Here is a 15,919-nt window from a genome sequence, read left to right as displayed (position 1 = left end):
CACGTCGTTCATTTTCATAATCTTGTTCCTCCTTCTGTTCTCCAGTTGTTTGTCGCTCCTGTGGCAGCACACATCGCTCCGTGTTACACCCCGGGAGCAACGAACACAGCTTCCCTGCGTCCCGCCGGCAATGCGGAAGGAAGTGGGCGGGAAGTTACGTCCCGCACATCTCCGCCCCTCCGCTTTGATTGGCCGGCCACTATGTAACGTCGCTGTGACGCCGAACGTCCCTCCCCTTTCAGGAAGTGGATGTTCACCGCCCACAGGGAGGTCGTCTGGGAGGTAAGTACGTGTGACGGGGGTTAACGGCTTTGTGCGCCATGGGCAACAAATTGCCCGTGACGCACAAACAACGGGGGCGGGTGCGATCACATGATTTATCGTCCTGTGTGACTCCCACATAACAGTTTAGTTTATATTAGCAGGTTCTTCTGTAATTTTCCCAGACACCTGGAGTTATAGCTCTAGTACCAATGTTTAGTGAGAAAGTACATGTTTATAGCATCACCCAGTACCACATAGTTCTTTTATCAATGTTTAGTGAGAATGTGCATGTTTATAGTGTAGTAAAACCTCTGAAACCAGGAGCCTTTGCCATGTCTCATCCACTGATGTATTTGTCCGCTGTAGATTGACATCTGAATAGTTGGACACTTAGAAGAGGGATACTATTTTGGACAAATGGAACCTGTTAGATTTTGTGTAACAATTGGTTATGTGAGTGTCGCGGGTGGGGAGGACGCCGCCGCGGCGCGCTCGTTAACGCTCGGGTCCGGCGCTGCTGCGATGGCTGCTCGGTGGCTCGAGCGGTGGGCCGGATCCGGGGACTCGAGTGGCGCTCCTCGCCCGTGAGTGAAAGGGGTGGTTGGTTTAGGAGATTTAGTCCGTGACGCCACCCACGGGTCGTGGTGAAGGTAGACACCACCGTTGCTGGTGATGGGGATCCCGGGAGCAATGGTAGGGAGCATCTGGGATGTTGTTTTCCCCCTCCGTGGGTAGGGGTCGGTGGTCCCGGGGCCCGGTGATGTGGTGACGGGGAGGCAGGGCCGGTGAGGTGCAGGGTCACAGGGACAGCGCGGTGTGGTGCTGGATGGCACAGGTGTACTCACTCCGTAAGAAAGGTACAAAGTCCTCAGTAAACCAAACGGATGGATGGACGGGTCCCGCAGCCGGCTGCAGTGTCTCTCTCCCCGGACAGGTGATGGCGCTGTCTTTCCCTGCACCTGGATGTTCTTCTTCTGACTACTTATGGATTCCCAACGGTAGTCCGCTCCCCAATGTATGGGTACCGGAGGAGCCCGTTTGCCCGCAGATGCTGGCCCTTGGGTCTCTAGCCTTAAGCGGTAGCTGTATACCCTCACGGTGTGGGCGGCTGCCTTCAATCGGGACTTTTGCTGGGGTTCCAGTCACATTCGGATCTGACTATTGTCGGCGGCTTCAAGCCTGGTCGGGGTCCGATGGCCCTGCCTGTGTGTGCTGGCTTCACTTCGCTCCCCGGTCGGTACCGGCGGGCCGTCGCCCGTCCCCGGTCCTACGGTTCCGCGTTGCTCCACCACTCCTGCAGACGGCCACCACCGTCTGCCAACCTTGCTGTGGGTGCCCGGGCCACTACCCAGACACCCAAGTGTTTACTCCTCACTCTTCACTCTCCACAGCTGAAGTGAACTGTCACTTTTCCTGCCTCCAGGCATGGGAACTCCTCGGTGGGTGGAGCCAACCGCTTAGCCCCGCCTGGAGGGAGGCAACAAGGGTTTTATGTTTGGCTGGTGTCCCTGTCTAATGGGGTGGGGTGTTTGTGTGTTATCTGTGACGACCTGGCTAGGCCAGGGCGCCACACGAGCATTTGTTTTCAAGTGAGATATAGACTGGTGAAGATTACAGTGAAGACAGAAGCCTGTTAACCTGTGGAGGGGACGCCCGTGACACCACAGTGTGGATCCCAGGAGTTTCTCTGTCTTTGCTGTTTTGCTTCTCACAGCTGATGTTTCGGGCAGATGATGTGTGGCTCCTGGTGAAGTTTTTTCTATGTAGTGTGCAATGTAAGTACTTTACTTTTGTGATTTAAATTATGCAAAAGTGTACACAATATTACACTATTTCCTATTATTGTGGAACGTATTGATTAAAATATATTTTAATTGTGGGACAACCTCTTTCATTTTTTTACATGCAGTAATGCAATAAAAACACACATTTAGACAAATGTAGAAAATTAATGGAATTTGTTTTGTTTGTTTAAAATGATTAAATGTCATAACATTTCTCATTACTGTATATCTATGCACAAAACAAACTCCTGAATAATATCCAGTCTTTCTTTCCTAGTTTTCACAGACCTCACATTCATCATGGATCTGGTCACAGTTCTCCTCGCCATTGTTGTCATCTTATTTTTGGCCAATGCTTTTATGAATCAGAAACAAAAAAATTACAAAAATTTTCCACCTGGACCAAAACCTTTACCAATCATTGGAAATGTTCTTATGATAGACATAGCCAAACCATATAAAACCTACATGGAGGTAAGGAAAAAAATCTGCAAGGCTTTGTTTATGAATATGTAGCGCCCCTAAAGCAATCAGGAGCTACAAGGTACTGCATCCTGCTAATAATGCAGGGCATACACGCATGTACCCAGAAGACCAGTGCCGGTAACAGCAAAACATTCATTTTAATCCCTGTTTTCCCTATTCTCAAAGACTGGTGACAGACTAGGGTTGGACCCAATGGATGGCCACCTAGGGGTGGAGCTGATCCAGTCCACTAGACGACAACCAGGGGAGGAGGGGTCAGACAGTGAGCAGTCAGTAGTGAGTGAGTAGTCAGTAAGTGGAAGTCAGAGGAGATGTATGTAACCGCAACCGCAGGAGAGTGTAACAGTGACCTGAAGGCCCAGGCGTGTGGTTGCCGGTGGAGTACTCCCGGAACCATAGCACCAACGGGGTACAGAATCCTAGGTCAGGCAAATGCTCCAGGCAGGCCTGATAAAATCTGCACAGGACATCCAGGACCGCATCCAGGACCGCACTGACCGTAAAGTTCGAGACACAGTAGCAACGGGAGAACCGGGAAACAGGACCAGAGAAACTGACCCCACAGGGTTCAAGCTACCTGTTATACGGACTAAAGGCGGCGTTACACAGGGCAATATGTCGTGCGATCGCATGAGCGATCGCACTCGCCCCCATCGTTTGTGCGGCACGGGCAATTTGTTGCCCGTGTGGCACAAAGTCAGTAGCCCACATCACACGTACTTACCTTCCAAACGACCTCGCTGTGAGTGGCGAACATCCTCTTCCTGAAGGGGGAGGGACGTTCGGCGTCACAGCGACGTCACACAGTGGCCAGCCAATCAAAGCGGAGGGGCGGAGATGTGCGGGACGTAACTTCCCGCCCATTTCCTTCCGCATTGCCGGCGGGACGCAGGGAAGCTGTGTTCGTTGCTCCCGGGGTGTAACACGGAGCTATGTGTGCTGCCACGGGAACGACAAACAACCGGCGCGCAGAACGAGTAACAAGATTATGAAAATGAACGACATGTCAACAAGCAACGATAAAGTGAGTATTTTTGCTCGTTCACAGTCGTTCGGAGATGTCACACGGTACGACATCTCTAACGATGCCGGATGTGCATCACGGAATCCGTGACCCCGACGACATATCGTTAGATATATCGTACCGTGTAACACCCCCTTAAGACTGAAAGAGAACCAGGAGTGGACCCCCAGACCCTCCAAGCCATGGGGACCTATCAACTAGAGATAGGTGCAGGGAAAAGAAGCCACCAGGTTACCAAACTGGCACTGGGACTAAGGGGAACAGCAGTCAAGACCAGCCTTCCTCGGATTATCAGCACAACTGAGTAAAAGAAACCAGTTACACTGCAATCCCTTGTGTGGCCTCCCTTTTGTGGCCTCCCTTTTTCCGTGCCCAACAACATCATCTATCCCCTGGTGCCTGTCCCTACTTGTGGAGGGCCCAACATTCAGGCTGCCACCAACACCAGCCCCAGTAGTGAGAACTGTGCAACGGTGGCTCCACTAAATAGCTGAAACCTGCAAGTGGCATCACGACAAAAACTTTTTTTTCATCTCCCTTTTAAATATTCCCCCTTTTAAAAGCAACCCCCGGGTCACAGAACCGAGCAACGGCCACCCAGTGACATTTCCCCAGCAATACATCGCCCGGGACCGAATACCCCATAGCCCTGGGGCAGCACAAATAGTGATCTTGTTGTGATTTTAATCCATAGCAGTTGTGCGATGTTGCTGTATTTCCACAGTTCCCTTACTAGATTGCTACAGGTAAACTGTGTGGTAAATGGTGGAAATACCGCAGCGGCGCATGTCCACTTTGGTTTCAAACAACAACATCACCGCTCTGCGTGAATGCAGCCTACTAATATAAAACAGGTGTGCACAATGATTTCTCCTCTGAGACATTTATGGAAAATGTACTGAATATGTCATAAATGTCTGTATAGTGGGAGCCTCAGAAGTGTATCCCCAATGTACTTAGGTGATGAGTCCCCAGTTTCGATTGTTGGCCAACCAAAGGAATACCCCAGTAAAGTGTGAAATTGGGTAAAACTGATTCACTGTGTTCTCTCTACTACCGGACCTGGGTGGAGCATGACTCCGGGATTCAGAGTAGACCACTCATGGTCTTCTCTAGACATTGCACAATAATAGTTTTGCAAGGATTGCTCTTTTAGGCCTCTTTTACACGTCAGTGAAAAACACACACTTTTTTACTGACGTGTTAAAGGTACCTTTTTTTTTGTGGGATTTGTGTTTGGCTTTTGCCTAAAGCGGGCTTTACACGCTGCGACATCGCTAATGCGGAGTCGTTGGGGTCACGGAGTTTGTGACGCACATCCGGCCGCATTAGCGATGCCGCTGCGTGTGACACCGATAAGCGATTTTGCATCGTTGCAAAACCGTGCAAAATCGCTAATCGGCGACACGGGGGTCCATTCTCAATTATCGTTACTGCAGCATTAACGAGGTTGTTCCTCGTTCCTGCGGCAGCACACATCGCTGCGTGTGACGCCGCAGGAGCGAGGAAGCTCTCCTTACCTGCCTCCCGGCCGCTATGAGGAAGGAAGGAGGTGGGTGGGATGTTACGTCCCGCTCATCTCCGCCCCTCCGCTGCTATTGGGCGGCGGTTCAGTGACGTTTCAGTGACGTCGCTGTGACGCCGCACGGACCGCCCCCTTAGAAAGGAGGCGGTTCGCTCGTCACAGCGACGTCGCCGGACAGGTAAGTATGTGTGACGGCTCTGGGCGATGTTGTGCGGCACGGGCAGCGATATGCCCGTGTCGCGCAACAGATGGGGGCGGGTACCCACACTAGCGATATCGGGACCGATATCGCAGTGTGTAAAGTAGCCTTTAGTCACCTTTTACCATCAACATTGGTTAAAGGGGTTTTTATCCCATAAGAGGTCAAGCATTATTGTACGGGGGCATTGCCTTTAGTGGTCACTTTAGTGCACTTTTTGTGAAACTGCTAGGGAGGGTTCTGTGATCTTTACACCCTTTGTGGACACCTTCCTGTTTTCTCTGTCTTTCTAGCTCTAGCTCTTTTTACCCTCCTACATGGCAGGGGTTAATACTTTCTAAACATTCCCAATTACTCTACTTTCCATATAGCAGCTCAGTGTGATAACTCTTTATGCTCTGTATCCATTACACCATACTTCACTTGTACTACACAGTAGCATTTTCACAAAACATAATAGACCTGATCATTTTTCTAAAAAAATGTATTATATTACATATACAGTACAGACCAAAAGTTTAGACACACCTTCTCATCTCTAGAACAACTATTAAGAGGAGACTTTGTGCAGCAAGCCTTCATGGTAAAATAGCTGCTAAGAAACCACTGCTAAGGACAGGCAACAAGCAGAAGAGACTTGTTTGGGCTAAAGAACACAAGGAATGGACAATAGACCAGTGGAAATCTGTGCTTTGGTCTGAGGAGTCCAAATTTGAGATCTTTGGATCCAACCACCATGTCTTTGTAGAAAAGGTGAACGGATGGACTCTACATGCCTGGTTCCCACCGCGAAGCATGGAGGAGGAGGTGTGATGGTGTGGGGGTGCTTTGCTGGTGACACTGTTGGGGATTTATTCAAAATTGAAGGCATACTAAACCAGCATGGCTACCACAGCATTTTGCAGCGGCATGCTATTCCTTCCGGTTTGCGTTTAGTTGTACCATCATTTATTTTTCAACAGGACAGTGACCCCAAACACACCTCCAGGCTGTGAAGGGGCTATTTGACTAAGAAAGAGAGTGATGGGGTGCTACGCCAGATGACCTGGCCTTCACAGTCACCAGACCTGAACCCAATCGAGATGGTTTGGGGTGAGCTGGACCGCAGAGTGATGGCAAAAGGGCCAACAAGTGCTAAGCATCTCTGGGAACTCCTTCAAGACTGTTGGAAGACCAATTCCGGTGACTACCTCTTGAAGCTCATCAAGAGAATGCCAAGAGTGTGCAAAGCAGTAATCAAAGCAAAAGGTGGCTACTTTGAAGAACCTAGAATATAAGACAATATAATATTATAATATAATATATTTTCAGTTGTTTCACACTTTAAGTATTTCATTCCACATGTTTTAATTCATAGTTTTGATGCCTTCAATGTGAATCTACAATTTTTAGAGTCATGAAAATAAAGAAAACTCTTTGAATGAGAAGGTGTGTCCAAACTTTTGGTCTGTACTGTACATCACCAGTTTTGTTTTACATCACACATGTGGTATTTCACTTATATCCTGCCCAAAACAGTGTCTACAGCAATGTGACCATATCTAGTCTCCACTTCATCAGCACCACACAGATGGCTGGTGAGAGTGGCTCGAGGTACTTTTAAATTTCATTTCTCTATCCTTAGAAAACCAGTGATTTGAAAACAGAAACCAGTGGCCCTGGTGCCAGGTGGAACACTGGTTAATAAGGGGTTAATACCAGCTTTGTTTTAGCAGCTGCTATTAAGCCAGAGATTCTTAATGTCAGGCCAAGTTTGACCCGGCCATTAAGAATCTCCAATAAAGGGTTAAAAAAAATACAACACACAGAGAAAAAATACTATATTAGAAATAAATACACACTTAGAGATTCTATGTTTATTACTCCCTCTCGCCTTTCCACGATTCTGGTCTTCTGTCTTCTTCAACCTGGCGCTAGCACGGTGTCCTCCGATCAGCTGCTCTCCTCTGCTGTTGTGACTGCGCGCGCTCCCGCGGTCACAAGAGAGCAGAAGATGCGAGGACGCATGCGTCGCCCTCTCAGTTGGAAGGATAGAACAGCAGGGGGTAACACGGGCTTCAGAAAGATAGTGCCGGAGATAAGTGCTATACGCAGACGCCAACTCCGCCGCCATCTTACCAAATAGAAAAATTAGCATAGAGCCAGATAGAAGGAGGAACAGGCAGCAAAGGGGGAAGGGGGGGATCCAGATGACTACCCGTCCGATTATTATCTGCTCCAGTGAAGATGTCAATCAAAAAGCTGACGAATTTTTAAACTTCACTTTCTTGGATTTGAAAGCCTAATGCGGGCGTCACATGGGACAATCTATCGTGCGATTGCACGAGCGATCGCACCCGCCCCCGTCGTTTGTGCGTCACGGCCAATTAGTTGCCCGTGTCATACAAAGTCGTTAACTCCCCGTCACACGTACTTACCTCCCGGGCGACGTCGCTGTGGGCGGCGAACATCCTCTTTCTGAAGGGGGAAGGACGTTCGGTGTCACAGTGACGTCACACGGCAGCCGGCCAATAGAAGCGGAGGGGCAGAGATGAGCGGGACGTAAACATCCCGCCCACCTCCTTCCTTCCGCATTGCCGGCGGGACGCAGGTAAGCTGTGTTCGTCGTTCCCGAGGTGTCACATGGAGCGACGTATGCTGCCACGGGAACGATGAACAACCTGACGGTCGATATTTTGAAAGTGAGCGACGTGTCAACGATGAACGAGAAGGTGAGTATTTCTGCTCGTTCACCGCTGTCACAGGCTACGATATATCAGCCATAGAAAAAAACCAAGGAGAAAAATTGTATGAAAAATACCCTGAATATAAATAAATAAATTGCAAGTGCTTAATAACAGGGTACTTAGTGTATACATTTTTGCAAAAAGGTAAAAAGCTGTCTCACCTCGTCACGGTGTACCCATCTGAGACAGTCCCTAACCTACTGAAGTTAAAAACATTATCAATACCTGACTTGTGTCATGTCAGAACTCCAATATGGATGGTGGCAAGTGGTTAGCTGTGTCCCAGATAAAATACACAGCAAAGTGAGACGCAATCAGCTGTTCAGTCTCAGTACTAGGAGGGCTGCGCCCCCAACTTGCAACCAAGCAAGAAAACATACAAAAAACACAAAAACCTGAGCTGAAACAATGTTCAGTAAACATGCAACATTAAGCATGTGAATTGCAGCCTTAAGACTAGAAAAAACCAAGGAGAAAAATTGTATGAAAAATACCCTGAATATAAATAAATAAATTGCAAGTGCTTAATAACAGGGTACTTAGTGTATACATTTTTGCAAAAAGGTAAAAAGCTGTCTCACCTCGTCACGGTGTACCCATCTGAGACAGTCCCTAACCTACTGAAGTTAAAAACATTATCAATACCTGACTTGTGTCATGTCAGAACTCCAATATGAATGGTGGCAAGTGGTTAGCTGTGTCCCAGATAAAATACACAGCAAAGTGAGACGCAATCAGCTGTTCAGTCTCAGTACTAGGAGGGCTGCGCCCCCAACTTGCAACCAAGCAAGAAAACATACAAAAAACACAAAAACACAAAAACCTGAGCTGAAACAATGTTCAGTAATGTAATGTTTTTAACTTCAGTAGGTTAGGGACTGTCTCAGATGGGTACACCGTGACGAGGTGAGACAGCTTTTTACCTTTTTGCAAAAATGTATACACTAAGTACCCTGTTACTAAGCACTTGCAATTTATTTATTTATATTCAGGGTATTTTTCATACAATTTTTCTCCTTGGTTTTTTCTAGTCTTAAGGCTGCAATTCACATGCTTAATGTTGCATGTTTACTGAACATTGTTTCAGCTCAGGTTTTTGTGTTTTTTGTATGTTTTCTTGCTTGGTTGCAAGTTGGGGGCGCAGCCCTCCTAGTACTGAGACTGAACAGCTGATTGCGTCTCACTTTGCTGTGTATTTTATCTGGGACACAGCTAACCACTTGCCACCATCCATATTGGAGTTCTGACATGACACAAGTCAGGTATTGATAATGTTTTTAACTTCAGTAGGTTAGGGACTGTCTCAGATGGGTACACCGTGACGAGGTGAGACAGCTTTTTACCTTTTTGCAAAAATGTATACACTAAGTACCCTGTTATTAAGCACTTGCAATTTATTTATTTATATTCAGGGTATTTTTCATACAATTTTTCTCCTTGGTTTTTTCTAGTCTTAAGGATATATCAGCCATGCCCGATGTGCGTCACTACCGATGTGAACCCGATGACATATCGCCCAATATATCATACCGTGTGACGCCCGCATAAGCATCCAAGCTGACCACTAAGGGTATGTAGATAATCTACACTGGCTTTACCTTATATACGAAAATCCTGATGATTGGTTCCCTTTAATACAGATAAGTGAAGAGATTTTCAACTAGTTGAATTCCATTTAGAATTAAGCGGGCTTTACATGCTGCGATACCCGGCCCGATATCGCTAGCATGAGACCCGCCCCCACCGTTTGTGCGCGACGGGCATATCGCTGACCGTCGCACACAAAATCGCGCACCTCCATCACACGTACTTACCTGCCCTGCGACGCCGCTGTGACCGGCGAACCGCCTCCTTTCCAAGGGGGCGGTCCGTTCGGCATCACAGTGACGTCACTAAGAGGCTGCGCAATGAAAGCGGAGGGGCGGAGATGAGTGAGACGTAACACCCCGCCCACCTCCTTCCTTCCGCATTGTGGCCGGCGGCAGGTAAGGAGATGATCCTCGTTCCTGCGGCATCACACGTAGCGATGTGTGTTGCCGCAGGGACGAGGATCAACTTCGCCCCAGCGACAGCAGCGATAACTGGCAGTGGACCTCCATGTCAACGAGGAGCGATTTTGGATGTTTTTGCAACGATCCAAAATCGCTCCTAGGAGTCACACTCTACGACCTCGCTACAGCGGCCGGATGTGCGTCACAAAATCCGTGACGCCAATGAGATCGCTGTAGCGAAATCGTAGCATGTAAAGCCACCCTTACCCAAAGATTGTGGATTTAGGTAAATCAAAATTTTATCTAGCTTGTTTTGCTGGACATTGAGTGAAAGCCTGTGAGGAGCCAAAGTAATGAATAAACTGATATAATCACAATTCCTTGACCTAGTTTCCTCAGCCATCCTCCGACAGTCGTCTGGTTGTCGATTGGAACTTTGTATTCTACCATTCCTCTGCTATTCCTGTTGGATATGTATGAATAAATTGATAACTTGATGTTATCTTTGGGAGAAAGTGATAACATCCAATCAGTGCTTACATTCAGTACTCTAAGGGCGGCTTTGCACGTTGCAACATCGCACGTGCGGTGTTGGTGGGCTCAAATTGAAAGTGACGCACATCCGGCGTCACTTTTGACATCGTAGTGTGTAAATCCTAGATGATACGATTAACGAGCGCAAAAGCGTCGTTATCGTATCATCGGTGTATTCTCTGACATTTCCATAATGCCGGTGCAGCGACAGGTACGATGTTGTTCCTCGTTCCTGCGGCAGCACACATCGCTGTGTGTAAAGCCGCAGGAGCGAGGAACATCTCCTACCTGCCTCCCGGCTGCAATGAGAAGGAAGGAGGTGGGCGGGATGTTTACATCCTGCTCATCTTCGCCCCTCCGCTGCTATTGCCCGCCTGCCGTGTGATGTCGCTATGACGCCTCACCAGCCGCCCCCTTAGGAAGGAGGCGGGTCGCCGGCCAGAGTGACGGTCGCAGGGCAGGTGAGTGCATGTGAAGCTGGCATAGCGATAATTTTCGCTACGCCAGCTATCACAAGATATCGTACCTGCAACGGGGGCGGGGACTATCGAGTCCGACATCGCAGCATTGGCTTGCGATGTCGCAACGTGCAAAGCCCGCCTAAGATAAGATAATCCAGATATGGTGTTACATATAGAATTTAAGTATTTTCTCACAAAAGCATTTCTGGAGTGGTGGATACAGTTTATAATAATATTTCTTGCATTCACAGCTTTCTAAGACATATGGCCCGGTCTTCAGTGTCCAGATTGGAATGACAAAATCAGTTGTGCTATGCGGCTTTGATATTGTCAAGGATGCACTCGTTAACCATGCCGATGTGTTTTCTGATCGACCTCAGATTCTTCTGAAAATTTTCAACAACTATGGTAAACAAGTTTAAATTTAAAAAATAATTTGCTCCTCCCCAACTCCCAACCCCTCTAAAAAGGGGAGGTAGGGAGCTGTGATCTGTGACATAACTCTGCTCCTGGCCTTTAACCCCCTTAATGCACCATTTAATAGAGCCCAAGGCTTCTAAGCAGTTACCAGTAATGTATTTTGTTTTCTCCACTAGGGCCTTTTCACACATCCGGCATTTCGCTGGATTGCCGGATCTGTCACACTCCAGTACAGTGTTAATACTGTACAATGGCATCACGGCAAGATCCGATGCATCGGTCACATGCTCCGGTCACATGACAGCATGTGACCGGAAGTTGCCGCAATGCCATTGTACTGTATTACACTGTACTGGAGTGTGCCGGCTACGGCAATCCGGTGAAATGTCAGATGTATGAAACGGGCCTTAACCTCCCCAGATTGTGACCACAGAGTAACGATATTTGCCTTTGTTGCCTTTTGACTGTCATGCCTATAAGCCTATTTCATAAAGGTGTTAAAAGACAAAAAATGGTTTCCGGACGGTACGATGGAGATAGTGACACACACTGCTTTAAACACTGTCCCTGCTCAAAAATCTGTCCCTCCATATGCTACACAGACCTATACTGTAGATAGACCTGAAAAGGGCTTTTTGTGTTATTAAGAGACCTACACTCTCCCTAGTAGCTGCTCGTTCTATCTCCACACTGATACAATGCTGGTGTCAGGTTTCCAGGTTTTCCAGTTCTCTTTTGAATAAGCTTGCCCTCGGTTAACATGGAGTTTACTGTTCTGTTGCCCTACTTCCTGTCCAGCTGCTTAAAAGGCCGCCTCTAAGCCTAGTCCAGTGCCTGAGTATACTGCTTGCTGTGTGCTCCTGCTTTGCTGCTGCTAATCCTGTTTGCCTTTGGATCCTCCTAAAGACTACCGACCGACCGACTCTGGACCTTACCCGGTTTCTCAAGCTGTGCCCGGATTCCGTCTGCCATCTTCGGTCAGCACTCTGCCCGGTTCTCTCTGGTTCGTAACCACTCTGGACATTCATCCCGTACGGACACTCCTGGACTTTTACCGCTTTCCCCTTGTGTCCCGGCTGCTGCGCATTTAGGCCTTCCGGGGTGATTGCCGGACAGTTCCTGTATAGGGATTCGCTCTGGTGGTCTCCCTGGGGGAGTCCGGTGCGTGGCCCCGGGAATTCCCTTCGCTCCGTTTCGGGAAGGTATTGTGTGTATTTGTACCGCTGTGTTTTCCGTTGTGTATCTACCGTGGTTACATATTATAAAATATCTTGTACCAAGAACTCGTCTCTGATTGTCATTGCCCTACGCTATCGAAATCCTCATAACATATATAAGTATTACATTATACTCAGGCCCTAAGAGGATTTCGCTGGGGCAATGACTGAGACACGAGTAGATCAGCTCTTCTCCATGATTAACTCCCTGCAGCAGGAGATGGAGGCGGTGCAGAATAAACTTAGAGATGTGGAGGCACAGCTGGGCCATGATCACCAGGTACTGGGGCCGGCTATACAGGATTTGCAAGTCAGAGTGGAGGCTCAGGAAGCCGTCCCCACTACGTCCGTATCAACTGCCGGTATGCCTAGGTTACCCCCATTCCGTTTCAATGGTGATCGTAGTCAGTTCCGTGGATTTGTTAACCAATGTATACTGTTTTTCGATGTACATTCTGATTATTACCGTTCTGATCGGTCAAATGTGTTATGTATCATCATGTTATTAACCTCACGAGCACTGGCTTGGGCTAATCCCATGATAGAGAATCGGGACATCCGTTTGAATCACCTGGATGACTTTCTGAATGCAATGGCGCAAATGTTTGATGATCCGAATCGCCGTGCTACCGCTGAAGCGGCTCTCCTTTCCTTACGTCAGGGAAAGCGTTCTGTCGTTGAATACGCCACTGAGTTCAAGAGGTTAGTGGTAGACACCGATTGGGGAAACAATGCCTTATTGTCTGTTTTCAGAAAAGGTTTGTCCGGTACCATCAAGGACGAGTTAGCCCGTTCCGAATCTCCAGGGGATTTTGAACTGTTTCTCCAGCACTGTGTGCGCATTGATACCCGTTTGACGGAACGTAGACAGGAAAAATGGGCAGCTGTAAACCGTGTAAACAATATTGCTTTTCCTTCCAGAGAACCCGCTCTCAGGACGCCACGGGAGGCCGAGGACGTACCTATGCAAGTGGACTCTCTGCAAAAACGAGAGACCAATGAACGTCGTGAACACCGGCTCCGTGAGCGTTTGTGTTTCTATTGCGGTCAATCGGACCATTTCTTGATCGACTGCCCGAAACGTCCAAATCGCCCAAATAAGGTATTGGCAGCCATGGCAGAGTGTGACAACACGGACGCAGAGTCCGATATCTCTGAGGCAAGTGGACACTTGGATGCGGTGTTTCCCTTGACGGTAATGTCTACCTCACCGAAGGACTCAGAGGGGAAATATACCCATTGCTCACTCCCCATTCAGATCCGTTGGGAGGGACAGCTAATTCCTACCTCTGCAATGATAGACTCTGGGGCAGGGGGAAATTTCATGGACTCTTCCTTTGCCAGGAAACACGGTATCCGGACTCAGCAAAGATCCTCACCAGTTACCATGGAGACGGTAGACGGATCTCCGTTAATCTCTGGACCTGTGGATCGGGAAACCGTACCGCTCGAATGCGTGATGAAGCCAGGTCAGCAGGGGACCCTTGTTTTCATGATAATTTCTTCTCCGCATTTTCCGATTATTTTAGGTATTCCGTGGCTACGGTCTACAAATCCCGTCATCGATTGGGAGACTAAAGAAATATCCTTCCCACCGCAGAGTGGTCCGACCATTTGTCTAACTGTTCCGGTTCCAGTAACATCAAATACGGAGGGCACTGTACAGGTACCTGTTTTACCCCCGGTTTACCGTGACTTCGCTGATATATGCGACAAAAGAAAAGCTGATCGGCTTCCCCCGCATAGACCGTATGATTGCCCCATAGACTTACTCCCAGGGGCGGAGATTCCGTTTGGTCATGTCTACCCGTTGGCGGCACCTGAGCTAGAAGCACTAAAAGAGTATATTGATGAAAGCCTAGCCAAGGGATTTATTCGTTCGTCTACCTCACCCGCAGGGGCACCCATCTTTTTCGTGAAAAAGAAGGAGGGGACTCTGAGACCCTGTATTGACTACCGGGAACTGAATAAGATAACCATCCGAAACCGGTATCTGTTACCGTTGATTCCTGAGCTATTGGAGAGGGTCCAACAGGCAAAGATATTCACCAAATTAGACCTCCGTGGGGCATATAATCTGCTTCGTATACGTCCCGGAGACGAGTGGAAGACCGCGTTCCGATGTCGGTACGGACATTTTGAGTACCTAGTGATGCCTTTTGGACTTTGTAACGCTCCCGCGGCATTTCAACATCTAGTTAATGATATTTTTAGGGATACCATGGACCAATTCATGGTGATCTATCTGGACGATATCCTAATCTTTTCTGATTCTTTACAGGAACACCAGGAGCACGTTAAGACCGTACTTACCCGGCTGAGGGAAAACCACCTGTACATTAAACTGGAGAAATGCGAGTTCCACTGCTCACAAATACAATTCTTAGGTTATGTCATCTCTCCTCAGGGACTGAACATGGAATCTAGCAAGATACAAGCCATTCTCGACTGGCCGGAACCGGGAAACATCAAAGAGGTACAACGCTTTGTCGGTTTTGCCAACTTTTACCGACGCTTTATCCGTAACTTTTCAGAGATTGTTCGTCCCATCACTCTGTTAACCAAAAAAGGACAGACGTTTGTGTGGTCCGCCCAGGCCCAGGAAGCATTCCATCGTCTCAAGGTATGTTTTACCTCAGCGCCAATATTAGTATATCCGAATCCCGCACTTCCCTTTATCGTGGAGGTTGACGCTTCCGACTATGCATTAGGGGCCATTCTTTCTCAAAGGACCGGGGACAAGAGTCTCTTGCATCCGTGTGCCTTCTTTTCCCGCCGGTTGTCCCCTGCAGAAAGGAACTATGACATTGCGGACAAGGAATTATTGGCGATTATTTCCGCTTTCAAGGAATGGAGACACCACTTACAGGGAGCCGCGCAGCAAGTGATAGTACTCACAGATCATCGTAATCTGGAATTTCTTAAGTCTGCCAGGTGCCTGTCTCCACGGCAAGCCCGTTGGAGCCTATTTCTTAACCAATTCAATTTTATCGTTACATACCGTCCAGGTTCACGTAATGGGAAAGCCGATGCCTTGTCCCGAATCCACGCCGTGGACTCCGTGCCTGGAACCCCGTCTCAGACCGTGTTATCGGATGCCACTGCCCCCCCGAATGATGTAACTCTTGTTCTTCGGAATGGTGTGTGGTTGAGAGAGCGACGCATTTATGTCCCGGAGGCCGTAAGACTTCGGGTTCTCAAACTGGTCCATGACTCCGTGTTGGCTGGTCATAGGGGGGTACTGAAGACGCAGGAATTTCTGAGCCGTTTTTTCTGGTGGCCTACCTG

At 48.3% G+C, this 15,919-nt stretch overlaps 1 protein-coding gene across 2 annotated transcripts in view; it reads left to right on the top strand.

The window, feature by feature from the left end:
• Nucleotides 1-15,919, top strand: part of LOC142297017 (cytochrome P450 2B11-like) — a 202,200-nt gene that overhangs the window by 26,101 nt on the left and 160,180 nt on the right. For both annotated transcript variants that reach the window (XM_075341227.1, XM_075341226.1), the window contains exons 2-3: nt 2,326-2,522; nt 11,246-11,402. In XM_075341227.1, the coding sequence (XP_075197342.1) occupies nt 2,349-2,522; nt 11,246-11,402 (331 nt within the window). In that variant the 5' untranslated portion in view covers nt 2,326-2,348. The remainder of the gene's footprint in view (nt 1-2,325; nt 2,523-11,245; nt 11,403-15,919) is intronic.

This window comes from Anomaloglossus baeobatrachus, chromosome 3 (genome assembly GCF_048569485.1).
Source record: "Anomaloglossus baeobatrachus isolate aAnoBae1 chromosome 3, aAnoBae1.hap1, whole genome shotgun sequence".
Classification (NCBI taxonomy): domain Eukaryota; kingdom Metazoa; phylum Chordata; class Amphibia; order Anura; family Aromobatidae; genus Anomaloglossus; species Anomaloglossus baeobatrachus.
Note: the sequence above shows the minus strand (reverse complement) of the source record. Positions and strands in the feature narration are given on the sequence as shown.